Source organism: Fusarium keratoplasticum, chromosome 5 (assembly GCF_025433545.1).
Source record: "Fusarium keratoplasticum isolate Fu6.1 chromosome 5, whole genome shotgun sequence".
Taxonomy (NCBI): Eukaryota; Fungi; Ascomycota; class Sordariomycetes; order Hypocreales; family Nectriaceae; genus Fusarium; species Fusarium keratoplasticum.
Window position 1 is genome coordinate 1,217,186 of NC_070533.1, and position 17,913 is coordinate 1,235,098.

A 17,913-nucleotide genomic window follows, 5' to 3' on the forward strand; every position below is an offset into this window, starting at 1 on the left:
TAGTTATAGTGGCTAATTATCCTTAGTAGGTCTTTATAAATCGTCTTTATCGTAAAATATGATAGCAGTCTTGGTGACGAGGAATAATCCAAGTAAATGATTCATCTTGACTTCTCTAGCACCCTGCAGCTCATCTGATTCTCATGTAAAGACTGGTACGAGGTAGTGACAATTTCTTCAATTCTTATACCCAGACTCATCAACTATCATCCCAAGTCTATTCACCCCCTTCCGCCACCTCCTCGTCCGATTCGAGCGGATTGATGCCGAACTTTGCCGTCTGGATCAACAACTCGTGCATGTCAAATAGGTCGATGGCGCCGAGCCTCTCCAACTCGGCGACAACATCCAAAACGTAGTCAGCGCTGGGACATTCTCGATGGGCGCAATTAGGGATCTTCACGGCCATGCAGGCATCTATGATCCTCGCGGCGGTTCGGTGTGGGATAATGCGTTCCTTGAAGATGATCATCTCGACGTAGTTGGGTAGTTCTGTCGGGTCGTGATGATGTACGTCAACGCTCAGCTCGGGCTCTGACCCGGGCGACACGTACAAGACTTGGCTGTGCCACATGTCGGTTGTATAGTTGCGCATCGCAAAGGTCCACTGACACTTCTCTCCTGGTGCTTCTGGCTCGAGCATGATGACGAGGAAGGCGATAGAGGATACGGCCGGGGCATTGTCGTCGAAATCAAAATGGAGGTTCTCTCGGGGGATTGGTATGTGCTGAGCCACGGAAGGCCTGGGGGTATCAGGCATCAAATCATCGGGCGGGGGTCCATAGAGGTGAGATAGAAAGCGCTCTGAGAACTCGGTCTCCAACTAGACATCGAGTTCATACTGAAGCTGTCTCTTCTAGTTGTAGGGCTCCCCAGCGTCCTCGGTGTCTTCCTAGTCCTCGCCATCGTCGTCTGGTTCGTATCCCTCAGCCTCATCCTCGGCTGTATCTGGCTGGTTTTCATCGGTATCCATGTCCTCGAATAGATGTTCCGCGGACTCGGTATCCGTGTTGTCCGGTTGATGCTCTTCGGTGTCTGGTTGATCATTCTCGGACGTCTCTTGCAGAGACATTCTTCGCATTGCGGCTTCTGGTATCATATTGTTGGAGATGGAGTGATGTTGTCTGTAAAGTCGATGCTGTTGGAGGATGGTGTATGATGTCGTGTGGATGGATGTTGCTTGTGTGACTGGTTTAAGTTGCGGGGATCTGGGTCGATTGGGGAGTGAAATAGGCTGATTGAAATCATGTGATGTGATTCAGTATCAAAAGTGAAACTGGAAGGAGCGTGGTTGTTGTGTTCATTGTTGGCAACTGGCATTGGCTTCCTTCTTCCTTCGGCCGTTGATACGTCTGCTTCCTCAATGGTCTTTGCGGTGCTCCGTAACAACTTCAACGCCAAGCGCCAAGAAACGAAGGCTTGGCACTGATACGCGTGTCTTGGCTCGTAGCGATTGCCTGAGCTTCGAGCGGAGCTGCCCTTGGCATTGGATCTCGGATAACTTCGTTTTCCTCGTTTAACCTCGTTTAGCTGAGTGGAACCTCACTCCTTCAATGCACGCACCCCAACTCGCTCCCTCGGATACATCTTGCTTCCTTTTGCACTCGGTTCTCGTTCTCTCTTGTTACTGTTTCTTGTGGCTTGAGAAAGCGCTACCCCGCCGAATAATCTTTACTCTTCCTCGCATGCAAAGAAGGCCCCTATGAGTCCCCTGGACGAAACGGCTGATGATTACTTGTCGAAACGACGCAAGCCACACACCAAGTCAAGGCATGGCTGCATTGACTGTAGAAGACGTCGAGTCAAAGTACGTTTCTCTTCTGTTGACTTCATCTTTCATGCCCTGTTATGTTGTTGAATCAAGTGCTTCGCAAGTTCCCAGTGAGCTCACATCGTTCATTAGTGTGGCGAAGAAAAACCATGTTGTAGCACCTGTGTTCGACGTGGTGTGAGATGCAAATATCCCGACAAAACTAGGCCGCCCCCAGAGCTTCCATCACCATCGTTGGGTAGAGATGAATACGCCTCGAGCCAAGCAGCCTCAACTCCAGACTCGAACCAACACCACAGCTCGAAACGGTTGAACCCGAACTACAGGACGGTCCTTGTCGGATGTACCTCTCAAATCTCGTCGCAATCTAGCTTCTGTATCCACGACATGGCCCTCCTCCATCACTGGACCGTTGCAACAAGCCTCGAGCTATCCAAGGGCGACGACAAACACGACTTCTGGCAGATCATGGTCCCACAGACGGGATACGAGCACCCATTCGTCATGAATGCTATTCTAAGCTTGGCTGCGTTGCATCGAGCATATCTCATTCGACCAAACAGGCACCGTCACATGGCAGACGCTGCCGTTCACCACACGAATGCTCTAAGGGGGTTCCAAGAAGCCCTGAGCCATGTGAGTGACGAGAACAGCGAGGCCTTGTTTATCTGGTCAACTCTTAACCTGATATACGTGTTTGGCATCTCAGGGCGGCTGAGTGACGGCCTGGATCCTCACTCTAACTTTCCGAGTCGCAAAGACCGTATGCTTTGGGGTTGAATGGATACCCATGGTCACTGGTATTCAAACTGTTGTGAAGCCAAATCACAAGGTCCTAAAAGCCGGTCGACTTGGAAAGTTTATGACCGTCGGTAACTGGTGGGAGATGGATCCAGATGCCAACCCCAATCCCGAAGACCAGCATCTCTGTGATCTGCGGAGTTGTTGGGATGGCGCTCCCGACGCACCAACCTACGAAGAGGCCTTAAGGATACTCAGGAAGTGCAGGCTATTCATGGCCCGGTTCCTGGGCGACGGAATCGATCCGCTTGAAGAGGCTGGGTTCAGCCGGCTTTGGTCTGGGCCTTTGCTCTTCATCATATTCGCTCCCCAAGCCTACTTGACTCTTTTACATCAGAGGCAGCCTCCGGCACTGATCCTGTTTGCCTTTTTCGGTGCGCTGCTACACGAACTGGATGATTACTGGTTCCTGGAGGGGTGGGGGAGGGACATTATCGAGGTTATCGACGACCTGCTGGGGAGTTACTGGAGACCCTGGATTGCATGGCCTTCGAAGGTTACCGGCTTGTGCTAAATGTGAATAGAAACTGGCGCCGATGGTAAAATGGACCTTGATCAATTCATGCAAGTTCGCTGTCTATACTCGATATACTCTCGTTACTGCGTCTACGCAACTAGCAAATACGATTATCCACCATATCTATCACATCTATAAAGGTAAGCTTGCCCCCTCGCACTCCTTGTTATTAAGCTACAGAAACAGGGTCCATCTTGTAGTTGGGCGTGCTCCGACCTAGGTAAATCATGATCTCGGCCGGATGCCTCCAGTTGAACAGCGCCATGACCAAAAACATCAAGACAGAGTCAAAGACGTACATGTAGGGCTCGTGGCTGAGGAGATAACCGTCGAAACCCTGTATGTACTCGATGGCCCTGAAAACTGACCGAACCATGATGAAGACGCTGCCGATGTATAGAGCCATCATGTGCTTCTTCCAGGGCGCCCCTCCTAGTGAGCGAACGGTAGGAGCTCTTCGGATGGATAGATCGAATGACACTGCCATGACCATGAAGACGCCGAAGCAAATGAGTTGGACGAAGAGACCGCCGACGACGATCTTGGATCCGTTGTCCAGGGCTTCGAGTGAACCACCAGCTTGTAGACCGGCTCCTGCAACCATTGTCAGTGCTGAGACATCAAGACACGGGGTGTCCCGCTTACCCGCTCCTTGAAGCATAAAGGAAAAGACGTCGCCAATGACAAAGATCTTGGTTAACCACCGTAGGGGAATCTTGACGTGACCCTCTCCGTCCACCATGGCGATGATCCTCCCAAGTTCCATATAAATCGTGGCGGCGAAGAGGGCAGGGGCGACGAGCAGGAGAGTCGCCTGCATGATGAAGGGACCGAGTGTCCAGTCGGGACTTTGCGTGCCTGATTTACAACGAGCGGCGTATCCGACAACCTCGACTGTTGGCCAAGATTAGCTTGTGGTTGTCAGGGAGGGCGAGCTGTAACTTGCAGATGCCGCCAATGGCCAGCGGGAGCATGAACCAGCATCGCGGTCGAATTAACTGCCAGAAGTGAAACGCGGTTGTCGCAAGGAATAGCAGCATGAAGATTACGGCGCCCGGTATCGTCGGATCGTAGTGGTACAGCTTGAATCCGCCGGAGGCGTCGGTTGGCTCGGAGGCTCGGTCTTGGAGGAACATGGCGTCGTGATTTTAAGAGACAAAAGACAGAAAGAAAACACCAATAATATCAATGAAAGACTTGAACAAGTAAAGAACGACTGCTTAGAAAAAGAATGGGACTCAGTAGGTTGAGTCTTGAGATGAGATTGCTGCCATGGGGGCTGATAGACTTTATACCCCCATGCTGTACTCCCTACCCCAGAAAGGGATGCGGCTGAAGATGCGGAACGAGATGCGTAAGATATCCCTTCCCTCCATTGGTTCAGGTGAGGCAATCACAGTCCTTGCTGCGCCCAGTGGGGATGCTGTCTATCCTCGGATTCGGTACGCGTAGTCGTTTAATCCGAGCATAGGGGAACGTGCGATCCGAGGATTTAATCCGGTCTCGTTTAGCAACACGCGTGTTCTCATTGGAATCTGGGTTGAAATGAGATTTGTGCGCGTCTTTGTGAAAGGCTTTGTAGTTGATCAAGCTCAGCCCAAAGGGAGATGCAGTGTTATTGGCAACAAACGCGTTGACAGTGGCCAACTGCAGATTGTCCACTTAAACAGCTTTTTTGGTGTCTGCCATACTGAATCTGTTCTTAATGCACCTAGGACATGAAGTTGATCTTGAAAGAGAGTTGTGAATGGTTTTGAACATAAAGGTAGAACATAGCCTCATGCAGCCATCTCTTTGTTCAAAACAGTGAAAACCATTGGAACACAGACATAGATCCATGCATTGGGATAATATTCTATGAGACTTTGTAGTATATAATGAGCAGCTTCTCAGAGTTGAGAATGAATATCTTGACTCACAGCATCGAACACACAACAGAAACCACTACCACAGCAATCCCACTTCGTCTTGAAGCAGACGTGCCTGCACTCTTCTGAAAGCCTCAACACAGACGTCAACTTTTCTTCAATCCACCTAAAATCGACTCACCATGGCTCCCGCTCGGAGGCATATGTCTTTCGATTGGTACGAGTCTACCACCGGCGACTACATTGAGCCGGTCGAGGTGGAGGAGAAGGTGGCAGTGAAGGCAGAAAAGGAGACGATAGAGAAGGTGGACGAGGAGGCGCAAGCAGACGTGACTATTTATATCGCTGGAAAAACAACAAACCAGCGATTCCGCCATTCCTGGGCCATCGCCCTATATGATGGATCGACCAAGGGCTTTCGCACCTACGAGGTGCGAAAGCCGTTTCGTCACGCCCCATGTACCCTCAAGTCCTCCAATGGACACCCTGGAGAGACCGGTGTCCAGTATATTACGCTGGGTAAGGTGTCCTGTGACAGGGGCCAGGAGCTCTCCGACCTCTGCGAGACGATTCCAGTCAAGCAGTGCAACAGCGCAGCCTACGCCAATAGGCAGTACGTCAATGATGTCGCGCGCTTCCTCGTAGCGGGAGACTTTGTGAGCAAGCGTGAGCGTGGAAGGGCTATGGCCCACTTCACCAACTTTATCAACGCTGAGCGTCAGCAGGTCGAGGCCGAACACCAGAAGGATGAGCGCGAGAAGGCTAGGGTTCAAGGGCAGAAGGTTAAGATTCAGGGGCAGAAGCCCACGAGTGAGCGCCAGAGCCAGAGCAAGGCCAGCAAGGACCTTTCTCAGCGCACTGCCTCCTTTCCTGCCTGGTTCCTTGACGGTGGCAACAACTGAGGCCTTGCGGGTTGAGGTTGGGTGTGTAGAGGTGCGCGACGAGATGGAGATGTCTCGTTTGATCGTGTAGCTGTCAGTAATTGTTCATTTGCTTTGTATCATATCAAAAATCAACACTCCTTTAACACTCTTTTAAATAACTAGACGCGTCCTTTGAGTGATTTGAATGTTAGTATCATTGACGTCCAAGAGTAGACATCGGGGTTAGTGTCAAAGAAGACACTAATTAACACATGTTGGCATTAAAGAAAAAGTTGATCTCATAAACCACCGTCGTGATTCAAATGTCTTGGCCGAAGAATCCAATATGCAGTGGGAGTAAATGAGAATCCGGTCACTGATCCTTAGGAGCTGCAGCCGGCAACATGTCACTTCTCGTTAACTTAGCCCGAGGCAGTAACAGTACCAATCCTGATCAAGCAAGGGTTTTGTGAAAATGTTAGGCACGAAACCTATTGGGTCTTGCGTCCTGTCACCAGGTGGCCGTCACTGCCCGCCACTCGTAGTGCCCCCCCCTTCTTAAATAGCCGGTCGAGATTTGGCACTCCCTCTCTGTTTTGTTTTACTCTCTTCTGTTTGTGCTCCACCATTAACATCATGGAACCTGAGCCCTCAAACATGGTCGCACAAAAACGATCCGCAGGCCCCCTCGAGGGTGCCGTCTTCAAAAGCACGAAGAAGCCGTCAAGCCGCAACCCTGACTCTACCGCTGGCCCTGCCGAAGGACCACCAGCTTCTCCCATCAGAATCATTGTGTCTCTACGCTCCGAGTCTAAAGCGAGACGGAATGACCCCGAGACCAACACGTATCTCGACCCCAGCACCATGTGAGTCGACTCTCGCAGTATGTTTGGTAGCTTTAACTGGGTGATGGTCTGACAGAATATAGCCCAAGAAATGAGGACGATGAGCTTGATGCAGAGACCAGGGCCCTATCCGACATGAGTGGTCTACCATTCCTCGATGACTTTGCCCATTTAAGGTGGCTTGAACGGATCGATTGCCTTGCATTTGTGAACGGGAACCGGATCGGATATTGCGACGCCAAGTTGATTCGACGACTGCAAATCCACCACAAGTTTTGGGTAGCGATGGAAGAGCCAACTCGACAAACCTCGGAACTCGCTTTCGAACTGTTTGATCGGTATGGTCGCCTTCGCAAAGAGTTTCGAGAACACCCTGTCAACAAAGGCACGGGCGTTTGGGGAAGCGAACTCGATGGTGAGGATATTCTTCTCTTTGAGAATATTCGAATCGAGCCTGGGCATCATCGCCAAAAAATCGGGACCAAGATTGTCAAGGCCGTTCTCAACAAGACCCAGCGCAAGTCCACAAAGTTCTTTGCTTTGGTCAAACCAAGATACCTCGTGGAAGAGATCGAAATCGTCAATTCTGAACAAAGGGCAGTGGCCACTGAGGCTGCTGAACAGTTCTTCCGTTCGATAGGCTTCAGGCGTGTCGGAACCTCTGGCTGGTTTGCCTTCACAGACGACTCGACTCATCCCTCAAAGTACCTGGAGACTTCAGATGATTGGAACCAGCCTCGCTTCGCTCAAGTGCCACAATCAACAGTGACAACCTTTGCCAGGCTCGGGGGATCTGATATGGTTGACTCTGAATGTGTTCAACTACTACAAACACACTTGCCACTTGAGCTCGTGGACAACCCCGGAATCCTGGTTGACGAAGCGCAAAACACGATTCTGCACCTTTTAGCCTTGAGGACCTGGCCTAAATCGATCGCATATGCTATTGAAAAGTGGCCCCAGTTAAAGAGTGTCCGAAATAGAGAGGGACACACGCCCCTTGAAGCGCTACAAGCGTTGATGGAGACGTCAAGAACAACTCGGACCGAAAACGGCAAGACATATGTGGTGTCTGACGATTTTCGAGGTTTTAGCTCTGTGCAAATTGCATCGCTCGGTGCCTTGGAAGGCGTCAATGTTTGTGACCTCGACAAGGTCTCAAAAGACATTATCGCGCGGGTGTTCACCACACCAAAGTACGGATTCCAACGTATCCCCGGTGCCAGTGAGATTCAGAGGACTCTGAGACTGAAGTACGGATGTACTTGTGGACAATGCCTCGGTGGATTCTTGAGCCCGAGAATGCAGCGAGCTCTTCGACAACAGAGTGTCTTGCAACTAGAGGCTCTCTGGGATCAAATCGACCATGGACCTGCGTGGGCCAAGTGGAACAGAACTCAACTAAGACGAGTTTCATTCACAACCCAACACCTGATGGAGGATCATAAGAATCTCAGGGTGGGATTCGTCAGCCTGAGCAAGCATTTCTCAACCTGCATCGAACGGAAGCGAGTTCCCGATGAGGCGAACATACTTGAAGTTTCTCAGGGGAGTGGTGAGTGGCCTCCAGTCACGCAACTTTATCTCAGGTGTGGAGGAACAATTTCTGCAGCAGTAACGACGATCTTTCACAAGCTAAAGGATCGGAGTCCCTGGGCCGCATGCAGCTCAAATCGCGGGACGTATTGGGCGCCTTGGGCGCGGCCGGATCTTATGCCAGGGATGGTCGAGTGTCGCAATGACTTGGAGTTTGGGTTTGTCACCGGGATGTGCGGATATGAGAGAAGCGAGGTGTGACATCAATTTGGTATCCTTTGATTGAGGTTGATCTCCGGTGGCTGGGTGTTGCAGGTTGAAGTGGAGGTAGCCATGTACGACATGTGTGAGAGGCGTTGGAGGTGACGATCCCGCGTGAGAGTGTCAGGAAACTCGACGATGCAGTATCCCATGTGCTTGGTTGACAACTGGAAAAGGGGGTTCAAGTCATCCCAGTAGAAAGTACAGTTGTTGAACCCATGTCGTCTCAGGAGATTCGTGACCTCTTCCTCGCCTGCATGCGTGTCCAGTCCGAGTAGGTACAGCAGCCTGTCTTCGAGGATGGCCTGCCAGGGGAGATGACGGTAGCCTTGATGGCGAGACATCTCTTCTTTTGAGAGCATGAGAGTGAATATGCGGCAAAGAATACTGACTGAGTGTGTGTTGATGCTGGAGGATGAATGCCGTGGTGAAGATGGTGAATGCACTGTTTATTGTTGTGTGTGCCTGGTGTTTGCTTGTTTTTGTTCAAGGTGGATTTCTACGCAACCTAGCTTTTTCTATAAACAAACCCGGTTTGAAAGAACCCATACATCAGACCTGCTGACAGAAATGCGCGGGCGGTGTCTGTGAGAGTAGCCGCATAGCTTGGGCAAGCAATTTCTCCCCCACGTGTGAGATTGGCTAGTGAGATCATCTTACCACCACTGGCTCCTGAAAGGTCTAGGTATCCAGGTGTCACATTGTATTAACATATGGTAAGCAACGCAACAGGTGCGGAGTAGCAGCAGATAGGGAGGCCGATCAGGGGCAAGTCACTTTCGATTATGCGTTAAAAAACCAGTCTATCAGATGATATGATTGATTTTTTTTAATAATGCAGTGACGCTAAAAGTAGAACTTTTATCTCCACAAAGAACAAAGCACACGTAAACCCTAGCTGTAAACCCGCCTAATTGAACAACGATACATCTCACACCGGATCACCGTTATGCTCAACCCAACCCAGCAGGGAAAGACTAATAGTAAGGTTGGCCAGTTGTTGATATTTGTAAAAGCCCAGGACAACTAGACGCTGTGTCTCCGGGCTCGTGTTCCTTGCGTCTCAGCTCTAACAGCTATTCTATACTCTAGAAGGAGTCAATATAAATAACCATACTTGCGAGCAGAGGACACACTTACCAAAAACCGCCCTGATACATTCGATGCACATAGCTGTACAGAGTACCAGTGCAATAATCTGCCCAAAACCCCAATCGGTCTCAGAGTCTCCTTCGAGAAACCTCTCGTTGTCTTTTCTGATGGCGATGGCCATGTACAGGTGTAGAGGGTATTGTGCCATGGCTAAGGGCGCGAGCGCCCAGACTCGATACTCAGCCTTGGGGTGAAGTAGGAGGTAAAAAAACAAAAAGGAATAGTGATAGACTATATTTATAGGACTCCAGCGGAAGGTCCGGGAAAAATCACTATACGGGGATGTGAGTCTGACGAGTCTCAAGATATCTGATATGGGTGTATGTAGCTGTGACAGGTCCCGCTGGAAAGATTCCATTGGCGGACCAGTAAAATCAAGGGAGCCAAGTCTGCTAATGTAACAACTCACAAGCGCCATGATAGACCAGAAGCAGGTGATGCCCAGATATATCATGTCGCTCAGGGGGTGCGTGCCATTGGGAGTTGCGACAAGCCTAGTATTGTAGCAGCGGCCGGGTAGTTCCTCGCTCCAGGCCACTAATTTTGCACCAAATACGGCGGGAAAAAACATGAAAATGATTGAATAAATGGCAAGAGCAATAATCCTGGTCCTGTTGAGGCTGTCGGCATCGGCAGAGACGTTGATGAGGCTTGCGCAGGCCGAGATGCTACGTCGACTATCAGTTCAAGCAGCGAAACAGACGCTCGCAATGACACATACGCAGTGAAGCTGGCAGTTTCGTATACTATACGTAGATGATAGAGGCTTAGGGTTTCATGCTGGATGAGGGCGGCGATTAGCAAGCCCATTGCTGTGAGACATTAGCAACACCTCCGAATAATTGAAGATGGCGAAACTCACCGTTGATTACTTGGAAGTTCCCAATAGTTGCAAGGACCTTGTCTATGTATTTATTCTTCAAGCGAACGTGCTCCCCTCCCCTCCCCACCAACCTGCCAACGAACGTCGTTGGAACTTGAGTGGTATCTTCATCTGCCTGACGCTGATCCGGGACTGTCAAGGCATTTTCAGAAGAGCGGCAGGGCCCTAAAGTCGCGCGATAGATGTCAAGCATCTCGATGAAAACAGTCCAATGAGCGTCCTCTTCCTGGTTGGTTGTTCGAGCAGCCAACTCGTCGGAGTCATTGCTATATACTTGGTGGCTAAGCCGATCCAGAGAGATGATGGCCGACCGCGATAGGAATAATGAGTAAAATGAAAGGAACAGGGAGAGACTTGCCTGAAAGGCAAACGAAATTATGATCTGGCCACAGGTTGCTTCTGCTCAGCTGAGGTTGGAAGATTAATTATTGAGTACTTACCCCGAGTCCTGCGATATCGGCATTTGCGGGACCAACCTGGCAAGTCATGATGGACGATGTTTCAGTAGAATCGATCCAAGAAAACTCTTGGGCTCGAGATGGGGCATCAAGTGGCTAAGTAGAAGACGGCCCATGGTCAGAGCACGACGCCTCCATAGGGCAGCAATGCAGTGTGCAGCAGACAACCAGCAATGGCTTGAATATTGCCCAATCAGGTTACGTAGCTTCGGATCAGGCTGGCTATGAATAAGCAATCTTGGGCATGGCGGTAAGGTAATCAGGAGATCAGCCAGCCAATCACTCTGTACTTGAACAGCTGGTGGAGGTGCAGTTGAAAAGAGTTCTTTAACCGAGGTGATGGAGCAGTACAACCCTCAAGGGTCTGTAATGTTAAAAGATGGGAACGCTTCTACCTCGCCACCAAAATATCAGCCAAAGAGATGAGTGCCCTCACTGGAAAATTGCTTTGAAGGGTATTCGCCACACCAGATGAGTGTTGTATGCCATTTAACATTACAGACCCCTTGAGGGTTGTACTAACTCGAACCTTGGACTAGCGATACAAAACCTTGTGAGTATAGCGACCAATCATCATCTAGTCTGACTATATAGCTTATAGACAAGGTGCATCTCTGCACGTAGAATCAAAGCCTCTGATTACTGTCATTCGCGCTCAAACAGCAAGTGGAACCTGGTAGCTATACTGAGGCAATCCAGCCCACTGGGGGAACGACTTGACGGTGCTTTGATACTGCTCAATCGGCAAGAAACTCTCCAGATCAGTCCTAACACTACCCTTCTTTGCAAGAGGCTTCCCCTCGAATCGCTCTTCGATCCATTTCAACCAGAGGTGTCGAGTTGCATCAAGGTCGGGAACATGGCTCACTCCTGAGGCAACAAGGAACTCGAGGTCATGGTCGGGATACAGCCTCCAGGTATCCTTGACAGTCTTGGCCGTGATGTTGTACAAGACATAGGCGTCTTCTATTCCCTGGAGAACAAGTAGAGGGCCCTTAAAGTCCTTGCGCCCCGCGTCGCCGAGCTTGGAAAAGGCATCGACGTACCAAGACTGGTCATAGTCGGACCTGAAAACAGTCTGGGTTGTGAGGAAGAGTTGCTGAAAGAATGCGACGCCACCTTGAACTTCTCTGGCTAGTTCTATCCGAGCGATGCCCAGGGGAGTCAACCAATCCTCGAGTTTAAAGTCGGGGAAGATGGAGTGAAGCATTTGGCCAACAGAGGGAAGAATAAAAGGAGAAGGTCCGCCAAAGATAGCAGTGGTAGGACTACCGGCGACGGCTCCCCTGTAGCCTGGAGAGAGGTCTGCAAACTTGTCCTTCTCGTTGGCGAGAGCCTCAGCGACGGCCCAAGCGACTCCACCGCCTTGGCTGTGGCCCATAACGATAAATTCATGGCCCAGTCTGTCGGGGAAAGCTTCCAATGCGGCGCGCAGACCGTAGAGGGAATCGCGAGCTGTGGTGGGAGAGGCATGGTATTGGTGAGGGATCTCGCTGCCGTCCCATGACTTGGAGATACCCAAGCCTGCGAAATCGGGGGCAAAGACGGCGTATCCAGCCTGGGCGAGAGTGAAAGGTGCTGAGTTGGAGTACCAAAGGCCCCGATCAGCAGAGGGTGCTTGAGAGGCGAAGAAACCGGACGTTCCATGGGCCCAGATCACGACGGAAGCTTTCTTGCTCTTTCCGAACCTGCGAGGAGTATAGGGCCATAGAATGAAACCAGAAGCCGGGATAACAGTCCCGTTAAAGTTGGTCGTGGTGTAGATGATGCGCGAGAGTGCAGTGTTGGACGGGATCGAATAGGCGGTGGGGTCAGTGAAGGCCTGGATCTTGAGGATCTGACCAGGCTCGAGAGGACCGGTCTCGTTTGTCAGAGGAGGGAGGGTATAGAAGTCATCCTCTAGGGGTCCGCCAAAGGCCAGTTGGGATCTCTCAAAATTGAGGACATTCTGGGCGCTCTCGGCGAGGGCGTCATCAAGTTGGGCGGCCTTGATTTGGGCTGGGGTAAATGTAAAGGACGAGTTAAAGTCGGTTCTGAAAACTTCTGCTGGAGGGAGCTGTGCTGTAGCAAGTCCCGCGAGAAGGGAGAGAGAAGCTGCGAAATATGCTAGAGATCTCATCTTGGGCGGTTGAAGTGGGTTGAGTGTCGTTGTTCATGTTGGGCCTCCTGGAGCAAGGTGCCATATATATACACCACCACCAGCGCGCACATCATCCACCTCGCTTTCTAAGCTTGACTTAATCACACCAGTTTAATGAGCTGTTTACGCCTCGGAAAAGTCGACTTTGCCGAGACGGTGGCATTTCCCAAGGATCGATTGCTCCGTGGCTCCACGGAGTTGAGCCAAAGTCCGTAATTCGCACGATCAACGGACGAAACTCGACGTGCATGCAGTCCACGGACAAGTAATATGGGGCTTGTCAGTTACTTATGTAAGAATAAAGGATCTTTTGAGTGCTTACTCTGTTTGCCAAGTGAATTGCGTGTTTGCCGTAAGCGGTGGCTATTAGTTGCCGCGCGGGTGATATAGACGAGACACCAGCAAGTAAAGCCCCCAACTGCAGACAAAGGCTGTGACTGTTTGCGTAAGCGAATCCCCATAAAAAAAACAGTACAAAGATACCGCAGAAAGAAACGGTACTAAAAGTTTCTTCATAATAGGATAGGCTTATCTCTTCACCTAGTGCACATTCCATTTTCGTATTGACCCGCGCGGTCAGGTGGAGGAGGTCATCACTTGCAGCGTTACTAACGAGAAAAGAATGTCAGGTATTCAAGAGGATAGAGACAGTGAATGCCCTCCATTGCCTCGGCTTCAATTCATTCATTTATGGTGCTCACCATCCGTGGCAACCTTGCTTGTCAACTTCGCGCCCGACTCCTCGCGGTCATTCCTTTCTTTACCACTTGTCCCATGTCATATAACAGTCAACAACTCCGCTTACACTCGCCGCCTGGATCAGTCGACAACCTCGACACCACCTTACATGATCTCGAACCCAATACTTTTGTAACACAGTAGCTCCCATATCAATGGAGACGCTCAAAGAAAAAGCCCTTAGATCTTGGCCTTCTGGGCGGTCCAGCTGGCGATGGCATCCATCAGAGGAGGCGACAGAGCGTCGTAGGTCTCGAGGCCGATCGACTTGAACTGGGCGCGCACAGCATCCATCTTGGAAGCATCGAAGCCCTGCTCAATGATGGAAGAGACAAAGGCGGCGAATTGGGGCTCCTTCCAGCCCTTCTCGGAAGACAGCTCAGTGTGGACAAAGTCGAGACCCTTGAAAGGGTGATCCTTCTCGATGCGGCCGTACATGTGGACACCGCAGCTGCTGCAGGCGTGTCGTTGGATGGCAGCACTCTCGTCGACAATGTAGAGCTTGTCGGCGTTGGCGGTGACGCTGACCTGGTCCTTGGGGATGACGCCGATGACGGAGAAGATGGCACCCTCGGGCTTCCAGCACTTGGAGCAGCCGCAGGCGTGGTTGTGGGCGACGTTGCCGGCGAGGGTCACCTCGACGGGGCTGGAAGAGCACTTGCAGCGGAGCTTGCCACCAGAGAAGCTGGCGCTGCCCTTGGTGATGCCGTTGTTGAGCGAGGGGTGGAGGGGGAGAGACATGGCTGCGGCTTTGGCTGAGGCTTTGCGGTAGACCTGGGTGACGACGGCGGCTGCTGAGACGAGGGCTGCTGCGATTGCGATGGGGGTCTTGTTCTTGGAGACGATGGATCGAGGAGTAGACATTTTTGGAATTTGGGGTTTGACGGTTCGCGAGTTTATATATACCTGCCTACATTCTCCACGAAGAGGACACTGCTACCAATTAAATAAGATTTCAGCCCGTTCTTTCGTCTCCCAGCGCAGCGCAGCGCAAGGGAGAATGGTTTCCGTGCCTATGCGGCGTCGTCCCCGCACGGCAATGTTTACTGCATGGAGCAGGAGTTGGCGTAAGCGTAAGCGCATCAAGGAGAGCCATCCCCGAGATGCCGAGATATCACCATCTGCCGTTCCCGTTGGCTTTGTTTTGCGGGGAAGCCGGGGTAGGAGTCACACCGGAGGTCGGCCACGGCTACCGACTCCGTGCCCACTTTACGCCATTTGCAGGTAAAATGACACGGAGATTAAGGGAGGCATAGATAGATAGCAAGACTATACAATTGTTAGCCAGATAAGAAAGAATTGACTCTTTGTTGTGAAGCTGGATACGATGCATGGCATCTTCATTTCACGACTCCCCGTGTTAGTCCAACTCCCGATCGGCACCCGGCCGCAGAATTGAGGGGTACAGGAGCGCACACGCGCACGCACACAGTGACTGCAACCCAAAAGATACTTATCCAGTAATTCAAACTTGGAGACGGCGCAAGTACTCCGTATCGTCGTTCCCTTATCATCTGATCGGATCAAATATGGGGGGCACCGGAGGCTGGGGAGCACATCCCGGAACCTGTTCCGATGGCGCGACAGAGAAGCCTTTCGAAGCTGCAGAGATAGGGGCAGCCTTTGCTTCTCTCGACGCTATTACAAGGCTATAATTGCGCCATTGATTGGAGTACATGACGACTAGAAGCCCACTGCTCTCAGAATATGTACCTTTCTCGGAAGAGAAAAGGAGGCTCCTCGTAGGAGATTGCCCGTCTCGGCGAAAAATAAAAGCCCGTGGGGCCGAAGACGCGGCCGCTTGCGCTTGGCTTCCGACTCCTCAGCTCGGGAATTCCAAGAAATGAGGGGGTGGAAGGAGGCGTTGCACTCGATGAATCCGAGGACGGACATGATTATCGGCAGTGTATATTGAATGGTCGATGGCGTGCCATGTAGTGTTTGGGTGACATCCGACCGCCCTGAGTCTGACTCGTCATGCGAGAGACGAGGCATTGTCGATTTCCCCGCTTCGTCGGATGAAGGGGTCTATCGACCGGTAGCTGCTGAGCGCGACGGCGAAATCGTGATGGTCAATTGAAGTAATGACGAGAATCAGTACCAACGGCTGCCTGAGAGGGCGGTTGTTTGGATCGTTGAATCGATTGACGATGCTGTGTCGTCTATTTAAGCTTGCTTCCCTTGCTACCTTGATGGAGTCGAGATGGATGGCAGGAGATTAGTAATCCTCTTTTACCATCAAGGTTCTCAAGCTCTTTTGACTATATAACTATCAATATCTCCCCGAAATGCTCATCCCCGAGTCGTGGATGCCTCATCTGTACTGGTGCTCTCCCGTCTGGGCGAATTGACGATGTGTCGCCGGCTTGGTGGGCTCCATCCCGGTCCATTCTACCCTGGACTGAAGGAAAAAAGACCATGTGCCGCAAACTTCACTGGCTGCTATGAATTTGATTATCTGAAATCAAAATGGCATGAGCTGTGAAGTTAATGGCTGATTTCTACTCTAGTAGATCCACGACAATGTGGGCTCATCGATACTATCGCCTACATTCGTCCGATGCACTGTCCAACCAGATAATCTCTTCCGACGTTCCCTCGAAAATATGCAAATTTTTGGAATTTCAGAAAATCATGAAACAATACTTTGAGTTGCCCAGGTTCCTTCACCATATAATACCACCTAGTATGTCACTGGTTTGAATATTTGAACCGAGGCAAATCATCCCAGTAATAAGAAAATTCAACTCGAAAGTCGAAGCTGGAATAGGCACATGCGAGTCTCCACGTGCGCATCGACCGGGCCACTTGGTTGGCATTGATTCCAAAGCAGATCGACCTATCAGGCCACGGGGTTCAAAAGTGACCCCGAGTACTTACATCACCTTCCACTTACATAGACACACCATAGATGGCTTATGAGAGAGAAGAACCCCGAGCGAGCATCTATCACAACTCCAGCGACATTTACCAGCCATGTCTTGCCCAGCGCGCATTTATCCCCTCCGCAAACCCAAGAACCATCGACTCCCGATTCCGAGATGGAGGCTGGCCTTGCCGAGAGACACCACACACGTGTATACGGCTTACATCGGGGTACAGAAGCACTCGAGTGACCAAGCGACAACCGATGCTCAAAAAGAAGCCACATCTGCGATCCAAGCCTGGCTCAAAGGTCATCATGGACCCTCGGCATTCGAATCGTTCACCGTGATAGATGGGAGCGACGTGGAGGAAACATCGATATGGGTGAGCTACTGGCTTGAAGAATCAAAGTACAAGCTCAGCATCGAGAAACTCTCGCTCCCTTCGATCTACTCCAGTCTGCCAACGCCAGGCCGCGCTTCGATCGGCATCTGGCGTGAGGCTTTTACAACCGAGGTTCCCAGGCTGGAGACCAACTACTCTGGTCTTGACTATCTCCCTGGCCTAGCCAAACTCCCTGGTACTAGCTTTCCTGAACATGAATTCTCGGCATATTGGGGAGCTGCAAGAGATCGCATCCCTTCTTCTGCCTACGACCTGTTTCCTCAATCGGCCGACACAGTACCGCCGACAACAGTGCCTCGTGGAATTGGACAGTATCTGACGGGCACAAACACCGAAAATATTGCGCATATTCGGTCAGGCCAGTTTTGGGAGAACTGCGGCCAAGAAGAAGCAGATGCCTACGACAGAAAGCTTGAGCCAACACTGCGATCGGGGCTTGAGTACTTGTGGGAGAATTCTCCAGACACTGGCGCTCTCGGACTGCGATATCTTAGAAATCATGATCTAGATTCACCGGATGGTCGCCCACGCAAGGAAACCTGCGGCGCCGGGTTCTTTACAAGCCTGGAAACACTCGAGACGTGGGCCAAGTCTCATCGTTCACATCTCGCCATTTACCGTGGTGCGATGGCGCATTACAAGGCCTTTGGGGATAGGAGGAAGATGAGGACTTGGCATGAGGTGTCTGTGCTGAGGGGAGGAGATGCCAAGTTCGAGTACCTGAATTGTGTGCCCAAGACGGGAGTTATTCGAGGGATTCCACTCACGGTCGAGGATATTGAAATGTGAGGGGAAACATGTGTTGCTTCA

At 51.1% G+C, this 17,913-nt stretch overlaps 8 protein-coding genes across 8 annotated transcripts; 4 read left to right on the forward strand and 4 right to left on the reverse strand.

Annotated features, from left to right (window-relative positions):
• Positions 1-217: 217 nt before the first annotated feature.
• On the reverse strand, positions 218-1,081 carry NCS57_00703400 (uncharacterized protein; the record flags this gene model as incomplete). The annotated part of the gene is made up of 2 exons (XM_053056898.1): positions 218-804; positions 904-1,081. 2 exons carry the CDS (start codon positions 1,079-1,081, stop codon positions 218-220), a joined length of 765 nt encoding a protein of 254 aa, XP_052913093.1.
• Positions 1,082-2,158: 1,077 nt separating this feature from the next.
• NCS57_00703500 (Zn(2)-C6 fungal-type domain-containing protein) lies at positions 2,159-3,086 on the forward strand (the record flags this gene model as incomplete). Its single annotated transcript, XM_053056899.1, has 2 exons — positions 2,159-2,534; positions 2,614-3,086. The coding sequence occupies 2 exons, from the start codon at positions 2,159-2,161 to the stop codon at positions 3,084-3,086; spliced, it is 849 nt and encodes a 282-aa protein (XP_052913094.1).
• A 172-nt stretch (positions 3,087-3,258) lies between these two features.
• NCS57_00703600 (uncharacterized protein) lies at positions 3,259-4,225 on the reverse strand (the record flags this gene model as incomplete). The annotated part of the gene is made up of 3 exons (XM_053056900.1): positions 3,259-3,683; positions 3,735-3,983; positions 4,036-4,225. The coding sequence occupies 3 exons, from the start codon at positions 4,223-4,225 to the stop codon at positions 3,259-3,261; spliced, it is 864 nt and encodes a 287-aa protein (XP_052913095.1).
• A 914-nt stretch (positions 4,226-5,139) lies between these two features.
• On the forward strand, positions 5,140-5,859 carry NCS57_00703700 (uncharacterized protein; the record flags this gene model as incomplete). The annotated part of the gene is made up of 1 exon (XM_053056901.1): positions 5,140-5,859. The coding sequence occupies one exon, from the start codon at positions 5,140-5,142 to the stop codon at positions 5,857-5,859; it is 720 nt and encodes a 239-aa protein (XP_052913096.1).
• A 597-nt stretch (positions 5,860-6,456) lies between these two features.
• NCS57_00703800 (uncharacterized protein) lies at positions 6,457-8,283 on the forward strand (the record flags this gene model as incomplete). Its single annotated transcript, XM_053056902.1, has 3 exons — positions 6,457-6,686; positions 6,749-8,220; positions 8,255-8,283. The coding sequence occupies 3 exons, from the start codon at positions 6,457-6,459 to the stop codon at positions 8,281-8,283; spliced, it is 1,731 nt and encodes a 576-aa protein (XP_052913097.1).
• A 3,327-nt stretch (positions 8,284-11,610) lies between these two features.
• Positions 11,611-13,074, reverse strand: NCS57_00703900 (AB hydrolase-1 domain-containing protein; the record flags this gene model as incomplete). The annotated part of the gene is made up of 1 exon (XM_053056903.1): positions 11,611-13,074. The coding sequence occupies one exon, from the start codon at positions 13,072-13,074 to the stop codon at positions 11,611-11,613; it is 1,464 nt and encodes a 487-aa protein (XP_052913098.1).
• A 939-nt stretch (positions 13,075-14,013) lies between these two features.
• NCS57_00704000 (putative glutathione-dependent formaldehyde-activating enzyme) lies at positions 14,014-14,697 on the reverse strand (the record flags this gene model as incomplete). The annotated part of the gene is made up of 1 exon (XM_053056904.1): positions 14,014-14,697. The coding sequence occupies one exon, from the start codon at positions 14,695-14,697 to the stop codon at positions 14,014-14,016; it is 684 nt and encodes a 227-aa protein (XP_052913099.1).
• A 2,112-nt stretch (positions 14,698-16,809) lies between these two features.
• NCS57_00704100 (uncharacterized protein) lies at positions 16,810-17,892 on the forward strand (the record flags this gene model as incomplete). The annotated part of the gene is made up of 1 exon (XM_053056905.1): positions 16,810-17,892. One exon carries the CDS (start codon positions 16,810-16,812, stop codon positions 17,890-17,892), a length of 1,083 nt encoding a protein of 360 aa, XP_052913100.1.
• Positions 17,893-17,913: the final 21 nt, after the last annotated feature.